At 41.2% G+C, this 19,491-nt stretch overlaps 4 protein-coding genes across 4 annotated transcripts; all 4 read right to left on the bottom strand.

The window, feature by feature from the left end:
- Positions 1 to 2,274: 2,274 nt before the first annotated feature.
- LOC113014534 (receptor-transporting protein 3-like) lies at positions 2,275 to 3,453 on the bottom strand. The gene is made up of 3 exons (XM_026156130.1): positions 3,369 to 3,453; positions 3,009 to 3,180; positions 2,275 to 2,629 (listed from the first exon to the last, which is right to left on the bottom strand). The coding sequence occupies exons 1-3, from the start codon at positions 3,442 to 3,444 to the stop codon at positions 2,281 to 2,283; spliced, it is 597 nt and encodes a 198-aa protein (XP_026011915.1). The 5' UTR covers positions 3,445 to 3,453; the 3' UTR covers positions 2,275 to 2,280.
- Positions 3,454 to 4,454: 1,001 nt separating this feature from the next.
- Positions 4,455 to 5,774, bottom strand: LOC113014816 (receptor-transporting protein 3-like). Its single transcript, XM_026156566.1, has 3 exons — positions 5,693 to 5,774; positions 5,332 to 5,503; positions 4,455 to 4,851 (listed from the first exon to the last, which is right to left on the bottom strand). Exons 1-3 carry the CDS (start codon positions 5,706 to 5,708, stop codon positions 4,491 to 4,493), a joined length of 549 nt encoding a protein of 182 aa, XP_026012351.1. The 5' UTR covers positions 5,709 to 5,774; the 3' UTR covers positions 4,455 to 4,490.
- A 594-nt stretch (positions 5,775 to 6,368) lies between these two features.
- On the bottom strand, positions 6,369 to 7,312 carry LOC113014799 (receptor-transporting protein 4-like). The gene is made up of 3 exons (XM_026156532.1): positions 7,230 to 7,312; positions 6,941 to 7,112; positions 6,369 to 6,749 (listed from the first exon to the last, which is right to left on the bottom strand). Exons 1-3 carry the CDS (start codon positions 7,237 to 7,239, stop codon positions 6,395 to 6,397), a joined length of 537 nt encoding a protein of 178 aa, XP_026012317.1. The 5' UTR covers positions 7,240 to 7,312; the 3' UTR covers positions 6,369 to 6,394.
- Positions 7,313 to 10,054: 2,742 nt separating this feature from the next.
- LOC113014652 (receptor-transporting protein 3-like) lies at positions 10,055 to 12,227 on the bottom strand. The gene is made up of 3 exons (XM_026156324.1): positions 11,957 to 12,227; positions 11,466 to 11,637; positions 10,055 to 10,669 (listed from the first exon to the last, which is right to left on the bottom strand). Exons 1-3 carry the CDS (start codon positions 11,970 to 11,972, stop codon positions 10,327 to 10,329), a joined length of 531 nt encoding a protein of 176 aa, XP_026012109.1. The 5' UTR covers positions 11,973 to 12,227; the 3' UTR covers positions 10,055 to 10,326.
- Between the last annotated feature and the right edge of the window lie 7,264 nt (positions 12,228 to 19,491).

Here is a 19,491-nt window from a genome sequence, read left to right as displayed (position 1 = left end):
GGTTGGTTAAGGTCAATATCAGTTAAGAAAATAATAATAATAATAATAATAATTATTATTATTATTATTATTATTATTATTATTTTAAAATGTAATTAAACTTTAAAAATCCGAGAAGAAAATTGAAAAAGAAAAAAGAGAAACAATAACAACATTTATGATGACGTATATGAAGGCATGAGAAATACTTTATTTGTCCCATATTTGGGAAATTCTTTTTGTTTTAGCAGTAACGAAAACAGGAGACCTAGCTGGAGGTGCCAGAGCTGGAAATCCTAAGCCCAAAAGAACATTCATGGGTGTAGTGAAAGAGGACGTGCGAAGGAGTGGTATGAAGGCAGATGATGCTACAGTGACCCCTACAGGAAGCAGCTGAAATGATGATGATCATCATCATCATCGTCATCATTTGTGTATGTTATTGGTTGCATGTAAATGCCTTTTATCTCTCTGATTTTGTTTATTGACCTACACCACAACTCCAAATGTCTTTTAGTCACTCAGTCTTTTGGTGTCACCAGCTCCAACAGTGCTCTACCAGCAGACCAACAAACTACACTGCATTCTCAGCAACTGAGTGAAAGCCAAGCGCCATCATTTTGCTGCACGTGAGTTTTGGATACAGCCTCTGCATTTGGCCTTCCAGTACAACCTGTAGATGTGAATGCCTAGGTATTGGACTGCTCCATCAAGTCAACATCTTGTCCCAGGACAGAAACGGGGAATATAGCCATCCTCTTTCAGAAGCAGATGATTACTTCCAGACCACCCCACAAAATCACCCACCAGTGCGCTGTACTAGTAAAAACAACTGAACTGTTATGTTATTTGCCACAAACACTTTGGGGTTAATTCCTTGTGTGAGTTTGACAAATTACCAGTGTGATATATATGAACATAAATGATCATAGGCCAGGAAAGCATTTTTATATCTTTGTCCCCTTACCCTGCAACCTGAGACAATGCACCACATTTTGATTGGCTCAACTTTACAAGTCATCACATGTGAGAAGTGCATCTAACCCTAGTAACACCTCAAAAAGGAACAGGAAATGCACAAGTGTATAAAGAGTTTAATATAAGAGCATAAAATGAAATCTCAACTTCAGTTTTGATATTGAGATACATGATCACACAGTCAAACCTTCAGCCTTTACAGGTTGTGCACATTTATCTATTTAGTTACAAAATGAATATCAAAGATTCCCCCAAAGATTTTGGTGGGATGTGATAACCACAGTTGCAATTTGGGAAATGAACAAGGCGAAACTTATTTATTTGCTTGTTTAATAAAACCTCTCCATAAACATCATAACTTCAGTGTGATACAATATAGAATTATATGCATAGAATGTAACACAAAGTGCAACTAACAAGAAAAAAAAACTAGATCAAAGTACTGTTTGATGTAACCTCTCTGTGTTTTTGAGCATGCAATGTAGGTACACATGCAGACATATAGTTTGCACACCTCTGTAATTAGTTTGTTATGTTGTGAGAATTTGGGGCCAATCAGAAATCTGCTTGTAAGTGTCTGAGTCATTCAGCAGTGAAACGGTATCACGGCATCGTTAAAACTCCTGTTTTAATATATCAGCATCACATGTTTCACGTTTTTCATGTGAAACCTTTGTCTGCTAAACATAACAAATACATGTGGTGAGAAAAAAAAGCATCAGATGAGTGGAATGATGACGCAAACCACCCATCCATACATCCATACATCTTCTTTCGCTTATCCGGGGCTGGGTGGCAGCAGCAGCCAAAGCAAGAAGCCCACCTCCTCCAGCTTATCCGGGGGAACACCAAGGCGTTCCCAGGCCAGCCGAGAGATATAATCTCTCCAGCGTGTCCTGGGTTTGCCCCCAGCCTCCTCCCTCCTGATAAACCAATTCAAGTAAAAGTACAGTAACTACAATTTTTGGATTATACCTCAAGACATCACACCAAACAAACCAAGAAAATAATCAGGACACACCTTCAGGTTGCACAAAGTCCAAAATAAACACACAACAGTGATGAAATCTTATTATTGCTAATGAAGGTTTTCATATTATTTATTATTATCAATAACTTAGATAATTATGAATAAACCAGCTCATTAAGGAAACTTTTGTGTGTAAACTAGAAAAGAAAGATCTCAAGAAAACAGCAAACAACCAGACTGCCACTCTCTTTACACCTCGCTGTTGCGCGCGCACACACACACACACACACACACACACACACACACACACACACACACACACACACACACACACACACACACACACACACACACTACTTAACATTTTGATCATCCTGACAGCACAAGCCAAAACAACAGGCCTCACACAGGGTTTTTTCGTGGGGTTTGGACCTCCGTCTCGTAGCGCCTGAGTCACCTTCTTCATTCTCATCCTCCTCTCCATAGCAGTTCTTCCGGATTTCAGAAAACAATCTGAGCAGAGCCTCTTTCGCCTCTTCCTTGTAAAAACCAGGGAGATGAAAATTATCGTCTTGGCATCGCCGGCAGGCTTGTCCAAAAGGCCGCATGGTCACCGCCCCCTTACCGCCTCTCAGCCGATAACGGAACAAAAGCACCACACGCACCGAAGGCCAGATCCTCCTGCAGGATGCACACTGAAAACTGTGGGGGAAATTATGACTATAGACTCTGGTCAATGGTGATTTTTCAGGTTAGTAACTCTGTCTGTGTCCAATCAATGCTTTGAACTGATGTTTTTCAGTTTCAGATTGCCACGTCAGCGGAAAGCTTTAGTAATGATTCGCTGGGTCAATCATACCATGCGAACCGTCAGAGTCATAATAAAGCAAGATAACTGTTCAATTATCGCTGTAACTAAATTGCAGAACCTGTTTCCCCCACAGAATAGCATTGTTTTAATACCGTCCACTGCTGCGCCCTGTCACACAAATGATTGATGCCTTTTTCTTTCCAGCATAGTTTCTACTATTATTATTACATACAGTGTAAGGTAAATATGATTTTATTAAATTAAACATACTTTCCATAAGCGCAGTGGGAGAAGACCTTCCAGCCTCTCTTATTTTCCTTCTTGGATAATTTGTCTGTCTGTTTGTAGCTGAAGGTGAGCGACCATGGCTCTCCATAGTCCAGCGCATTATCCCCACAGAAGAGCTCCTCAAAGGTGTGTGTCCACAAGGAAGGAGCCCAAGCTGGACAAAGAGGAGAGGGAAGGACGTTAGGCTTATGCTATACAGGCAAATCAGTCTTTTATTTGTCATTACAAGAACACAGGAAACGCTTTTAAACGCCTTGATCAAAACAAATATGCAATGCATTAATTACAAATCAATCACCCATATACGCGTTTAAAGAAACAAATAGTAGGCTGGTGTGTTACCTGTATATCTTGATGGTCTGATACATAAAGTCTGATATTTGGAGACCTTCTGGGAGACGAAATGAAACGTTGACATGAGACAGAGTTTGACTTGTGAATGCTGCTCTGCAGGCAGCCTCTGTTTATTTATGCGTGATGTGTGGAAAACGAAACTTAGAATTCACGTTCCGTCTAGCGACTTGTGCTGCTAGTGTGAGATAGTGCACATCTTGAACTCATACCAACTAAATACACGGCCAGTATTGCAGATACCAAACTTATAAAGGTTTATGTTAGGGAGAGCAGTGTGATCGTGATCTATGAAATGAATCATCAGCGGTTTTCCAAATTCTGAACACATTTTAATGATCTCTAAATCACCGTAACTTTTACCTTCATACTATATGAGATTATTTCTTGAGTCTATGAAAGGGCTGTGACAGTGGGCTCTGTCGCTGTGCCGAGAGTCTGGGCCATGTCTGGGGGATTTCCTTCCTCCTCTCTGCATTTATTTTTGCTGCTTGTTCCGGGTGAAAAGTCTTTGCATGCAGTTACTTTATCTGGGAGAATTTGAAAGACTGACTCTATAGCCTGCAGTTTAGTATGACTCCGGCTGTACCTTGGTTTGCTATGCTGTTAGAATTTGGGAGCATTCATAAGCTTCCCTGACAGCTAAAACTGACCATTGTTACTTCTATGGCATGTACGTTTTAGTATAATACCAGCATTTCTGGTTTCATGTTTTTACTTGTATCTGGTATGACTAGAAAATAAATGGAGTGGAAAAAAGATCTGATCTATAGATGAATGCGAAGTACAGCAATTTATAGCACGTCTGCTACACAAAACAAATCCATAACACACCAAACACCATAAACAAGACTTGATCAGACTTTATTAATAGCCACAAAATACAATGAACGCACACAAAAGTGATATATATACTGCACCATGAATGTGGATCGTACTCTTAAAACTGTTAACTTCACGTGCAAAACAGATAGAGTATCCCAGGAACCAGTAAACAAGAAAAGAGTTTCTCTGAGCACTTTTAGCACACACACACACACACACACACACACACACACACACACACACACACACACACACACACACACACACACACACACACACACACACACACTAGTTATCATCCTTGTCATCCACACAGCAATGGCCCACACGGCATGCCTGGCACAGGTGGTTTTTGTGGGGTTTGGTCTTCGCTTCAGACTCTGATGATGGTCTTCCATTGTCTTCAGCCTTCTCCTCATCCTCCTCATGGTAGCAGTTTTTCCGAATTTTGTAAAACTGCCTGAGGAGGGCTTGTTCCACCTCTTTCTTATCAAAACCAGGGAGATTGAACTTGTCACCTCTACAGCGAAGACAGGCCTGACCAAAAGGACGCATAATCACTGTCCCTTGGCCCCCCAGCAGCCGGTACCGGAACACCAACCTCACCTGCGCTGAATCCCAGGTCTTTTTGCAGGATACACACTGAAATCTGTGGAGAAATGATTACATGCTGTGAGGTACACATTTATTTTTATGTACTTACATTTATAGCTTGCTTTTTCCACATGTAGTAACTGAGCCTCCCTATGAGTCTGTGGCTCAAACAGTATTGTGTGGTTCTCTGAGTCACCATAAAGAAATTACATTTAGCAGCAGAACCAGTTTTTTAATCACAGAATGACATTGTTTTGATTCTGTGTGCAACCTCCTCCCAGTCACACGATCATTTGTCAGAGAACCTGCACACTCATGTGATCAGAGAGAAGGTGGAGATGGAAAACTACAACTACACCCACAGTCTGAAACATGTTGCCTCCTTTTTTTCTTCTGGTTTTGCTATGCTGTTGCTATGGATTTATATATTTTTATATATTTTTAATATTTTTATGTTGTCTTGCTGTTGTTTCACATTTTCAGTAACTATTACTTTACATATGTTTACGTTTTTATTGTTTATAAGTTAACATACTTTCCGTTTGCTTGGTGAGTGGAGACCTTCCAGCCTTTCTTCCTCTCCTCATAAGTGATTTCATCTGTCTTGTTGTAGTTAACCTTAAGAGTCCACCGGTCTCCATAGTCCAGCTCACTGTCATCATCCAGCAGTTCATTGAAGGTGTCATACCACAAAGAAGGAGTCCATTCTGGACAGGAGAGGGAAATAAGTTAGGCTGATGATCTCAGTGAATCATACACTTTTACAGAGATCAGTGTTATTTAATGTTGTGTAAAAGCAGAAGAAATGGTGTGCTGTGATGTGCAAGTGATGCACACCTAATCAAAAGAAATGTTTCACTGCCGCAAAATAAAAAAAAATACATTTAAAAAGTTACCTGTCGATGTGGCCATGTTTCTCGATGTTTTGTTCTGTAAACCGAAGAACTTCTGGCTGATGCGATAAGTCACTGATGCTTATCAAGTCGCGAATGTTGCTCTGCTGCACGAAGCGTCTCTATTTACATCCTGAGAGCAGCTGTGCGTTTGGAAAACGAAACTTAACATCGCTTTCATTTTCCATGCAGCCAGCCATGTCCGACCTAAACAAGCCGGTTACAACAGAGCATGCTGTTATTAAACTGGCTACAAGGCACATTTCATTATTTTAAAGATTAATTTTGGTGAGTGTGTGCTTTTCATGTTTAATCATGTGTACTAGTAGTCACTTATAAATCATGTGTAGTTTCAACGTTAACCACATTTGAACTTCATCTACAGTGTAGATGAGTGCGTCATGTAAAAGTGCAGTAATTTCTGCCTCACAAAACAAATCCAGAAAGTAATAAAATCCATAAAAGAAGACTTAATCAGACTTAAGACTTTATTATTAGCCACAAATACAATGAAAATCACACAAAAGTAATAGAATCACATACAGTACAATTAATGTGTATCATATAAAGACTGGTAACTTTAAAATATGAAGGAAAGGTTTGTGTGCAAAATGCATTAAAAAATACCAAAAGAACACCCCCCCCCACACACACACACACACACACACACACACACACACACACACACACACACACACACACACATTAGTCATCATCTTCATCATCCACACAGCAAATGCCCATGCGGCATGCCTGGCACAGGTTCTTCTCGTGGGGTTTGGTCCTCGCTTCAGACTCTGATGATGATCTCCCACTATCTTCATCATCATCTTCCTCGCGGTAGCAGTTTTTCCGAATTTTGTAAAACTGCCTGAGGAGGGCTTGTTCCACCTCTTTTTCCGCGAAACCAGGGAGATTGAATTTGTTGCCTCTGCATCGAATACAGGCCTGACCAAAAGGACGCATGATCACCGTCCCCTGGCCCCTCAGCAGCCGGTACCGGAACACCAACACTACCCGCGCTGAAGCCCAGGTTCTTGTGCAGGATGCACACTCAAAACTGTGGAGAAACGATTAGACTGTGTTAGGTCCAAATATATTTTACGCGCTTGCATCTTGCTCTTTCCACTTGAATAGCTACGACTCTGGTTGAAATAATACTGTGAGCGCCACATAAAGCGAACAAACACTCATGTATTCATATGACCTGCATATTTGAAAGTTTATAAATGTAGGACGTGCGGCACATACTTTCCACGGGCGCAATATGTGGAGACCTTCCAGCCTCTCCTCCTCTCCTCCTCGGTGACTCTGTCTGTCTGATTGTAGTTGAAGTTGAGAGTCCACCGGTCTCCATAGTCCAGCTCATTGTCCTCATTCAGCAGTTCGTTAAATGTGTCCAACCATAAAGAAGCGGTCCATTCTGGACAAGAGAAGACGATAAGTTAAGCTGATGCTGTCACAAAGCAAAGCGGTCTGTTTTACAGTACAAGATCCAAACAACCAGCACAGGTGCAAATTCTAAACTAAACCATGTTACCTGTGTCCATGTTGATCGATTGTCTGTTGACTGAAGAGCTTCCAGCTGATGCGATGAGTCGCTGATGTTGTTCGAGTGGTGAATGTGGCTCTGCTGCTGGAGCGTCTCTGTTTATATCCTGAGAGCAGCTGTGCGTTTGGAAAACGAAACTTAACATCGCTTTCATTTTCCATGCAGCCATGTCCGACCTAAACAAGCCGGTTACAACACAGTGTGCTCTTATTTAACTGGTACATTTAATTATTTTGTAGATTTTTGGTGGCTGTGGGTGAAAACTGAATTGGCTAAGAGGGTATCAGTGTATGATCGCCGCCTAACATCACGGGCAAAAGTCAGTCGGTCACCTTTGTGCTTTAGTCAAGAACAGTCAAGAACTACACAACCTCAATTGCTTTTCATGTCTAATCATGTGTACTAAACGTTAACGTTAACCACATTTGAACTTCATCTAAAATGTAGATGAGTGCGATAAACAGATAAACTGAGATTATTCATGTAAAAGTGCAGTAATTTCTGTCTCACAAAACAAATCCAGAAAGTAATAAAAGCCATAAAAGAAGACTTGATCAGACTTAAGACTTTATTAGTAGCCACAAATACAAAGAAAACCACAAAAGTAATAGAATCACATACAGTACAAGAAATGTGTATCACATAAAGACTGGTAACTTTAAAATATGAAGGAAAGGTTTGTGTGCAAAATGCATTTAAAAAAATCCCAAAAGAACTCCTCTCTCCCCCCCCCCCCCCCCCCCCCACACACACACACACAAACACACAAACACACACATTAGACATCATTCTCATCCATGCGGCATGCCTGGTTCTTCTCGTGGGGTTTGGTCCTCGCTTCAGGCTCTGATGATGACCGAGGAGGGCGTGTTCCACCTTCTCAGGTGTGTGTTTGGAAAGCGAAACTTAACATTGCTTTCCTTTTCCATGCAGTCTCCGCTATTGCATCATTTACTTGGACTTTTTCCTCTCGATTCAGTGTAGTTTCAGTTCATTTCCAGAGTGTTTGCTCTTTTCAGTTTAGTTTTTATTGTTTGCAAATGTTTCAGTTTCAGTTTTAGTTTTTATCGTTCATGCACGGAGGACATATGTCAGAGGCAAGAACATCTGTACAGGTACAACAATAAAAACAAGCAGCCACTCTTAGTCCTGTAGACAACCATAGTCTCAATAAATGCCTCACCAGGCAAGTTTTCATTATTAATATTACTCATTTATTTACGTATTCGTTTATTTCAATAAACTAACAGATACTGAAACTCGGGATATTTCATGTTCCTATTCTGGGCTTCTCTGTTCGGGCTGCTGCCCCTGCAACCCGGCGGAAGTCTCAGCTGACTGCAGGTTGATCAGTGGTTGTTAATCAACGGTCATGAGAATTTGCATAATTATGATGAAGGAACTGACCTCACAGCCCTTTGTTCCTTCAGTGGGCTGGTTTCAGTCATTGTGCAAATGTACTGTTTATAAGGTTGGGGAAACCTGCAGTCAGCTGAGACTGAATAAGTCACTTGGATGAGTGACGAAGCGTTTCTCCCACTGAAAACGCTACGTCCACATGAACAGAATCAACTTCTGGACAGATAGGATAAACTGAATCAAATGATAGTGCACTATCACTGCTGCTCATATCAGGAAGTGCATCCAGTGCAAAACCTGTGCCAGGTCAAAAGATGCAGATATGGGAAATAAAGGAGCTCCTGTAGGAGTCAGGAGAGTGTCCTGAAGTGTTACTTATTACCTGACATAAACAACTAAATATGAAGTTGAGTTTTCTCATGTGTTCTTGATTCTCCTGTGACTTTCCTCTGCGCTGTGGCATTCTTATCTGAAAGCACTTCACACCCGTGGGGAATTTTCTCCTGTGTATTTTGTAAAAACACCCCGGAGCACAGTCACCTTCAGCAAAACTGCTGCATGTCTGTCCTGATAAGCTCTGTGATAACTATAATCTTTGGCTCATTCCTGAATGTTTGGATGAAGAAGAAAGCTTATCAAACTTTTCTAATTGTTTTTACCCAGTTTTAGAGCTTCGCAGGTGATTTTTACTGTTGTCTATTAATTTCTAGTAAATTAAGGGGAAATAATATATATTTAGTGTTATGTCTGTATTAATGATGCTTTGGATGCATTTTATACTTGTGCCTCTGTGTTCTGTGGTTACACAATATTTGTGCAAAAAATAATGAATGAAAATAATTGAAATGTTTGTAAATTATTCTTTGAAAGTGAAAATATGCTCTAAACTTTCGCTGTTAAATATTTTTCGCTGCTCTCCCTTTTTGACTTTACACGGTAACAACAATAGAAAATGAAAATAAATGAAAACAATGGGAGGTGCTCAGAATAGGAAGCCTGAAGTCATTGAACCAGTATTCGTGCACACGTATGTCAGTTTAGTAGTTCAGGCTTTAACATTCCTGTGGACTCGAGCTTCCTGGTGTTTTATATTTTTATGTGTAGTTGAAGTTTATTATCACGTTCCCATAAAATAAAAAAAAATAAAAAAATCAAGGCCAGCAGTTTTGTAGCTCAACTCAACATAATGACAGTGCTGGATTTTTCCATATTTGACTAAATATGTGACTAAATTTGTGTTACGTGCAAATAAATCCTTCCTGAACCAAATCTTTCCTCTCGTCAGACATCTTGAAACATCTGCAGGAACTTTTTTTGGGCAGTTCTTTTGAAGGATGATCTAAATTAACTTCAGCTTCTATAAAATCCCATCCCATAAATCCCATTTATTCTCATGTCTATTACAGTAAAAGATCAATTCAAGAAAAATAAAAAATAGATCGGAGAAACCCAACTTGATCACAATTTCACAAAATTTTATTACTTAATTAGTACAAATACAATACAATAAAAAATATAGAAAATTTATCATATCTGGTGATTGGTCCTGTTTTTTTGTTGTTGTTTTTTTACCCGACCAAGAACCTTCATAACAGTAAAGAGCCTTTAAACTTCAAATTGCTGAAGAAAATTTCATGTGCAAACTGGAAAAGGAGGCTGTCATGGCACTCACATTTTGATAGACACACACACACAAACACACACACAAACACGCATGCACACACTTCTAGCTGTCATCCTGACAGCAAATGCCCATACAGCATGCCTCACACAGGGTGTCCTCGTGGGGTCTGGTCCGCACTACGGTGGACTCTGTGGATGACACATCGTCGTCATCATCATCATCCTCGCCGTAGCAGTTCTTCCTGATTTTGGCAAACACCCTCAGCAGAGCATGTTCCACCTCATTCTCGGAAAATCCACCAAGCTCAAAACCATCTTGGCACCGACGACAGGCCTGACCGAAGGGCCGCATGATCACTGTCCCGCGGCCCCTCTGAAGCCGGTACCGGAACAACACCACCACTCGTGCTGAGGGCCAGATCTTTCTGCATGACGCACACTGAAATCTGTGGAGAAGTGATTAGATACAGAGCACAGAGTTATTTTCAGCCTAGTAGTTATCGCTAACCTTGCTATCTCAGTGCAGGCGTTCACTTTTCCCATATCGCAGCTGCTTTATCATATTGCTCTTCTAAACCGTATAACTTTCTAGCCAGATGACTTTATAGGGGAGGGTGGATGGGGCCAGTATGGTTGAGGTTGGATGGAAGGATGATGACAAATCACCACAGGCCAAATCAGTCCTTTCCCCCTTCTTTCTCACGCTTATCATTTGCTTATTGAGGTGTGACTGCCACGTAGAGATAAACCACGAGGAATAAGAAATGATAAGACTTTTTGTGCAATCCTCAGTTCTGTTTCTAGAAAATGAACTGCTTCTTTCCTCCCTTGTTCCTCATTAATTAAATGAACGTTGTGCTTCCTTTGAGTGGAAAACAGACTAGGAGACACACAAGGCTTTAGTGGGCAGTCTGGCACCTCGTGGGTCCAACTTTCTTTCTGATTTTAGGTTAGAAGAAGAAACTCGCTCAGGTAACTTATTTAACCAGGTGGCAGAACAAGTTTCTCTCCATTTGAGTAGACTGCTTTGTGAGACAGCTGTCACACAGACATGTCATCAGATCAGCTGTTTGCTCATGTGGACAGGAATGGGTGGAGACTGCGTAACCATAGCAAGGAAATATTTGTATCTATGTCTCCTTTGCAGCATATGTATTAATATTTTCAGTGACTGTTACCTCACACAGGCTCTATTTGAAGGAAATTAACGCAAGAAATGTTGAGAGTATTCAGGGAACGTACTTTCCACGGGCACAGTGGGCATAAACCTTCCAGCCTCTTTTCCTCTCGTCCTTGGTGACTGTGTCTGTCTGGCTGTAGCTAAAGTTGAGAGTCCACTGGTCTTCATAATCAAGCTGATTGTCCTCATACAGCAGGTCATTAAAGACGTCTAACCATAAAGCAGGAATCCATTCTGCACAAAGGAGTAAAAAAAGAAAAACTAAGAACACAAAAACAAACTAAACTACACAACATCACTGTCATTTGGATAGAAAAAAGCAAAAATTAAGAAAAAAGAGCAGACAGTGAAAAATAAATGTAAAAAAAATCATCAAGCTCATCAAAAAGCTGTTTTCCCCTCCTCGGTTTTAAATTAAGAAGTTTAACGCTGCTACTTAAATGCTGACGCAGCAGCCATGGTGATCAAAACAAACACTGCAAGAAATTAAAAAAAATATTTTTTTTTCCACCTCATATTAATAAAATACTCAATGAAATAAATGATGTCTTACCTGTGGATCTGCCCATGCTGCTCGGCTGTGGATTAACTCTGTCCGCTGAGGTGAAACGTCGACGTGAAATAATCAGCGTTTGATTCGTGAATGTTGACCTGCAGGCAGCTTCTGTATATATGCTCTAATATCAGCTTTGGCGTGGAATCGAAACTTAACATCAGTTTCATTTTCCCTTCAGTCTGTGCGAAAATATGACGCAGAGCTCGCGAAACATCAACAACATAAACAAAGTGTTTGCGCCACAGTTTGATCCCAGTTTTCCTGACGTTTGAATATGCGTGCCCTATTTTAGAAGTGGATTTTATGAATAATCTACAGCACTGAATCATGCACAGAGTCGTCAAAACATTAAAAAAGGGCAGCACAATAATGTGAGACTCGGTTAAAAACATGATTTCATTTATAGCAATATCAGTGAAAGTGTAACAATAAACCTCAGAATTACAAGATGGGAGTTAACAACAGTTTATTTATTTATCATTTTCCACAATTGATCAATTATTTTACCCTCTTCAAGAGCTCCTTTTGTATTTTTTAATCTTATTGCTATCAAGTCTAAGGAAAAACACGTTTAGTCGCCTTCGTCAGTGGATTGCGTTTATTATTCGAGGTTTTTGTTACATTTTGAAGAGATTTGCAAACTATTTTAAACTTCCGCTAAGGACACTTTCAAGTTCCGCCCAGTAGAGGGCAGTATAACACAGATAGCTAACACCATGCTCCGCTGCTGATGATCCTCTGGAGCTCAGTGGAAACAAGGCTTTAAGGACTCTGGACTCCTGTCATAAGATGGTTTCTTCTAAGCAGGATCAGCTTTCCATTACGATACGTAAGTGTGGTTACATATAACATATTTAGTATGGCTGGAAAGCTGGGGAGAGGAACCACATAAGGTCGTACTGATGACTCTAAATGACCCCCACAAAAGTCACCTGCTAAAAACATCCACAGATATTTTCTGTCTTCAGTGATCAGGGTACATTTCTCTAAATTCAGTCATAGGTCGAACTGTCTCGTCAGCCTGTTTTGTGGCAGATAGCCATCATTACATCGCTGCATGTTTACACCTTTAACATTCTTAGTCACCTGCTGATCTGCAGTTTCATCCTGCAGCCCACATATGACACTTTGGCAGAGTTCAAGTCAGAGTTATTAGTACAAACAGAACCTCTTGAGATTTGCAGTCGTGGTCAGAAGTTTGTATCCACTCATTAGTGACTTAAATCTTAATGTGATCTTGAGCTTTTGATAAATTCTTTGAACTGTTCTTTTTCCAGGGTCGAATGACTGTATATCACATATCTTTAATAATAATTGAGTGCACAAGTATTAATTTATTTTGGATTTTCTCTAATCCCCACAGGATCAAAATTATATATACACTCACTTTGGTCTTTTAGTAAGTGGTGCTGAAGGCTCTATAGTGTACTTTAATTTAAAATAGCCAAGAGCTGTAAACATCACATGACTGACTACAACTGGCAGTTTCTCTTTGCAATCATAAAAAGGATTTGCGTAACTGCACTCACTGGATTGACTGATACTCAGAAGAACAGGAAAGTTCAAGCTCCATTTCCAAACAAGTACTGACTCCAAGATCATCAGTTCATACATTTGCAAGTACAAGTTTATTCAGATATGTCGCTACTTTGCCAAGGTCTCTGGGAAGACCCAATCTGTCACCCTCAGTGACAGGAAATTGGTTTGGAAAAAAAGCTATTGTGCCAAGATTGACCATGAAGGAGAGGCCACGTGCCTGTCAAGCATGGTGGTGGTAGCATCATGCTGCAGGGCTGTTTTATTACTAGTGGTACAGGTACAGTGCACAAAGTGGATGCACTTCTTCAGCTTCTTTTCAAATCTAAGGTAGGTGTTGGGTGTACCAACAAAACTGGTTTTGGATTGGATAAAGCAGATTAACCTTAAGCTTTTTGCTTTTCAAAACACCAACCTCAACCCTCCTGAAAATTTGTGGACTAGGCTGAACAGCATGTACGTGCCAGTAAACCAACCAATCTAAATGAACCCTCCTGCAAAGAAGAGAAGTCAAATATCAAGCCAGAATAGAACCAGAAGCTTGTTGTTGAAGTGCAACTTTCAAAGGTGCAGAGAAATGACAAAATATTAGTGGGGCTGTATGTATGGATACTTCTGACTCTGTATGGATTAGAGAAAATCCAAAAATAATTTCAAACTTGTGCACCCAATTCTTGTCTTTTAAAGTTATTAATATTGTTCGTGGTACAATCTTTCCACTTTGGAAAAAGAACAGCTCAAAGAAATTATTAAAAGCCCTAAAATTACCATGGCATTCAAGTTCAAGGTGAGTGTCTCTAAACTTCTGACCACAACTGTGAATCTGAAGCACGTTTCATGTCTAATAAGGTTCATCCAAAACCACATTATAAAGGTCTGAACTTCACTTAGGAGTTAGCAGTGATCCGTGAGGTCCTGGAACAAATCTGTCTTGTCTGGTGACATTCATGTCCAAAGGTGGACCAAGCCCTCTAAAATATGTCATTTTACCTGATATAAAACTATATTTAAACCCCCCCCCCAAAAAAATAGTTGTTAAAGGGAAGACCTCGGGTGTTCTTGTTTTCCTTTCCTTTTTGATTGACTGAGCAGCAGCAGGTCACAGCAGGCTTTCAGTCGAAAGGCATCCAGCTTTGATAAATCAGCCCCCTATTTGCTCAGACTTTGTGTCCGTCTGTCTGTGAAGTTATGCACATTGTTTCATAAATAATCATTACCATCACGTGTGACAGGTGGTAATAATAGCGTTAAAACGACAACACCTGCCCAAAGTATGTAGTGGCGCTGGTCTGTCATTTCTCTGCATCGCACCAGGAACACATACTTACTGTAAATGAAAACGCTGCACTCTCATTGGGGACTTTCCTTCTACCTGAGCTGTTTATAGTTCATAACAAGGGCCCGCCCAGTACTAAAAATGAACAGAGTCTCCTTGGAAGGCTTTAGGCGTCAGGCTTCAGGCTCTGGATGAAGCAGAAACGCACACAGTCACACGCCAGTTTGTCAAGCTCATTAAATTAATTTTAGATCCAATTAGCAGGGATTATGCAGGTGTCATCTTTTGGAACAACATAAAAAATATAATCAGGTCATTAAACACTCGGATGTACCAATATTTATCAATATTTATCATCAGACCCTGGGTAGTAATGGTGAATGCAGTGTTGTATTGTTAGCATTAGACTCCACGTTTACTCAAACTCCACAGAAACACAGCTCCCCCCCACACAGCCACCTACAGTACAGTGTACTGTACAGCGTTGGGCACCTTTCCTCTCGGCACAGTGGTGTAAAGATGACCTCAAAGCCTCTGGCTCCAGGGAGTCACCTTATACTCCGGTGTGACATTACATCGTGAGAAAAGCATGCTGGGAAAGCTCACAGAGAGCAGTGTGGAGACAGACAAAGAAGGGCACACTCAAAGAGCAACCTCCTCTTATTGTTGCTCCTAGAAAATGGTGATTAAGTCTGCACTGGAAGCTGCAGCAGACATGGACACACACGGTGATAAGACATGAAGTCAGATACAGATACTCCAGATTTTGACTCATATCACTCTGTTCTGCACTCTGAGACTAAAGGAAAAAATGTGACTATGAAACGGTCACAAAGAGAAAAATGCCATGGTTTATTAGGGTCTCCTAGCAACACAACAGTACAGCCTTCATGTTTGTTTGACTGATCACATGACGTGAACTTTGCGGTGGTTTTGGGGCTTGTGGTGCTTTTGAATTGCTTCGTATTATACACGCAAGCACAGCACCATGAACATAAATGGGATGGACAAAAATGAGAAACGCCTCCTATAATATAAACAAAACTCTGACATTTCTTTACCTTTTGCTCCCAGGAGGGCCAGCCAGTCGTGAGCAATGGTTCTCTGTGCTTTGTGAAGGTTTTTCAAAGTTTTTCCTTGGACATTGGCTGCCTTTTCTCTTATTTTCAGTCCAGTCCTTGTAACTGGCCATTTTCAGAGAGTCTTGTTTGTGTTTTTACTTATTATATTTCTTAAAACCGACGTATGAATCAGCATCGGCGTAAAAAGGCATCCCTAACTCAAGGGATGAACCTGTGTTGTGTTTACACTTAACGGAGAATCAAGGAATCAATTCTACATTTTCTTTAGACATTTTATTTGGAGAGGTATTCTCAAAAACTAATTAACGGAAAAAAAGTTTATCTGGCAAATATTGACTTTCAAGATCCTTCAATAAGTCGCTGCACCTATTTTTCATTTTCCTGGCAAAGCATAAAGAAATGAGGAGTGTCTCAAAACTTTTGCTCTATCTATCTATCTATCTATCTATCTATCTATCTATCTATCTATCTATCTATCTATCTATCTATCTATCTATCTATCTATCTATCTATCTATCTATCTATCTATCTATCTATATTAAAAAAAAGGTCACAGGATTTCTTCATCTTCATCTAATTCTACTGTCAATTTTGAAGAAGCCTTGTCAATAAAGGTTTTTTGAATTCAAATATACCTGACACAGCCTACTAAGCCAGCCCTGCTAAGGTGCAAGCTTGGATTTAGCTCCTGTCTGGACCTGCATACCTGTTCCAAGCCGGCTGGGTGACTCAAGAGAGGGAGGAGATCAGGGGGGAAGAGAGGGGTTGAGCAAGGAAGAGAGAGTGTGTAAAAAAGAGAGAGGGAGCGAGAAAGCGAGAGAGAGGTTGGGTGTGGTGAGATGCCTTGAGCACATTCCTGGCAGCTGCCGCGCCCTGTGTTTCAGCGTCTTTGTACCTGCTAGTGTTTGTTATCAGAAGCCGATCATACTTTCTCTCATGGCCCTCACTTTGATTTCACAAACATGGATATAGTATGGTTTCCCTTGTCTGCACTCACACAGCTGTATGCTGTATGCACTTCTTAAGTGCATTGTGCTTAAAGCGCGAGCTCAGGAATATGGCCACTGCAGTGTATGTGAGTACATGAGTACTTTACAGATTAGGACATGGATGAACAGGCAGACACTCAAACAGGAGACACACCCTCGGGAACAGGACTGAACATAAGCCATAACTCTGTGTGTAGGTGTGTGTGTGTGTGCATGTGTGTGTGTGTGTGTGTGTGTGCGCGCGCTATCAGGGGCCTATCAAAGAAGGTGTGTTCTTTATGATAGATGATAGATGATTTAGGACAAAGGACAGCCAAAGTGCGCACCAACACACACACACACATTTCTACCTGCACAGCACTTTGTTTAATGTTATCACTACCGGTGCATTCGAGTACAGGTGGAGAGCCCAGAGAGAGTGAAAAGGCAAACAAAAACAGACAAAAGAAAAGTTAAACTGATAAAAGACTGAAACTGAATGCATTTACTTTATATCAGGAGGAAACACATCACAATAATAATTCATGTTTTCAAGTTTCAGAAAAATCCAAATCCAACCTCATCTCCAGATGATGGTTGGCAGAAATGACCCTGGATCCGTGTGGGATTTGAGGGGTACAAACTGTTGGTAGTGCCTGCACAAACGACTTTGTTACAGTGGACTCTTATAGAAATGAGAACTCTGGAAGTCTGCTGAGTCAGCACTGGTGTTTTGCCATGGAGAAAAACAGCACACTGACTCATTTACAAGGATTCAGACAGGAACACGTTCTCCAAAGAAACCACTTTTTCCTTTAAAGCAGCCAATGTAGCATTTGCAGAAGACAAACTTCTCCCTAACTGCCCATTTGGTGTATTTTTGTGAAATGAGGAATCCCCGATTTAAGGGGATGCTGTGGTTTTAGCAGTTACAGTAAAATGCATTAAAGGTAGCGAGGAAAGATCTTAAACACGGCAGCATAACATCTGATCGTGACAAAGCAAATGAAGCTGTACACAGCAGAATTGTCTTTACTTGAAAAATGCTTCACATTTAATATAAGTTAAAAGCACTTTACTTAATTTTATATATTAAAAAAAACATCCATCCATTTTGTCTCCCTTCTGGAGCCTATCACTGCTATCACGGGGTGAGAGGTGGGGTACACTCTGAACATGTCTTCAATCTGTTGAGAGACAACTATCACACCTACAGCCAGTTATAGTCGCCACTTAACCTAATATGCACACTTGAGAAAGCCGGAGTACCTGGAGAGAACCCACACAGACACGGAGAGAACATGCAAACTCAACACACACCTCAGCCATCTGGTGGATTCATGCCCAGGACCTTTTTGCTGTGAGGCAACCAATGCCACACCACCCTAAGCACGGCCGATCTCGTATTATCTTGGAAGCTAAGCACCATCGGCGTAACTTTGTGTTGAACATTGGGTGGGTCAAGATCTCTGTCTAAATAAATAAATAAATCTGGGTAAATTCCCAGATGATTAAACATGCAGCTATTTTGCTTTTAATACCTGAAATGAGTAAAGAAAATCAACAGCCTATTTATGCAAGATAATTCCATCCATCCATCTTCATCCGCTTTATCCGGGGCCGGGTCGCTGGGGCAACAGCCTAAGCAGAGAAGCCCAGACCTCCCTCTCCCCAGCCACCTCCTCCAGCTTATCCGGGGGAGCCAAGAGATATAATCTCTCCAGCGTGTCTTGGGTCTGCCCCGGGGCCCGGAGTGGGACATGCCAGGAACACCAACCCCAGGAGGCGCCCAGGAGCATCCTTGTCTGAACCACCTCAGCTGGCTCCTTTAGATGTGGAGGAGCAGCGGTTCTACTCTGAGCCCCTCCTGGATGGCCGAACTTCTCACCCTATCTCTAAGGGAGAGGCCAGCCACCCTTCGGAGGAAGCTCATTTCCACCGCTTGTATCCGCGATCTTAGCTGTTGACTAAGCAGACCTGGGTGTTTTTGAATTTTTGTTTTTTTTCTCTTTCTTCTTCCTTTCTCTCTGACATTTTCTCAGGTGAAGTTGCGGGTCTAGTTCTGGTCTCTCTGCCTGAGGCTGGTGTCTGTCAGTGTTAGGCTCCCTCCGTTTGTGTCATCTGGCTCAAGAATCAACTTACCTGCAATCTGGTAACAACTCAAGTTGTTGTGGTTCACGTTCGCACCTCCAAATGTCTGTGACCCACTCTCAGGATGTCTGCCCACTTCACAGTCTCAAGAAATGAGTTGATCTGGTTCTATTTACACATCATCCTGCTTTATTCACCTCCTGGACAGCCAATTAACTCTCATTTTCTCCCCTGACAGAGCTCAGTGATCCCATTTGCATTGAAGCCATTCTTCTTTCCCAGCTACAGTCCTTCATCTGCTCAGTTTCTTTGCAATAAAGTTTACTTAATCAAAAGCCACTGCTTGTTGAGTCTGCTCTTTTACATTATGACTCCAGCAGAATGAAGCTTGGGGAGGGGCAGCCATCTGTCGCACCGTTTGGGAGTGAGGGGAGGGAGACAGGACAAAGACACATTGTGGAAGAGAGCCAGAGTGAAAAGAGGTGAGTGAAGGAGACTCAGTGCATTATGGGAATCCCCCAGCAGCCTAGGCCTATTGCAGCATAAGTAAGAGAGGATTCAAGGTCACCTGATGTAGCC

The sequence above is a fragment of the Astatotilapia calliptera genome, chromosome 22, assembly GCF_900246225.1.
Source record: "Astatotilapia calliptera chromosome 22, fAstCal1.2, whole genome shotgun sequence".
Classification (NCBI taxonomy): Eukaryota; Metazoa; Chordata; class Actinopteri; order Cichliformes; family Cichlidae; genus Astatotilapia; species Astatotilapia calliptera.
Note: the sequence above shows the minus strand (reverse complement) of the source record. Positions and strands in the feature narration are given on the sequence as shown.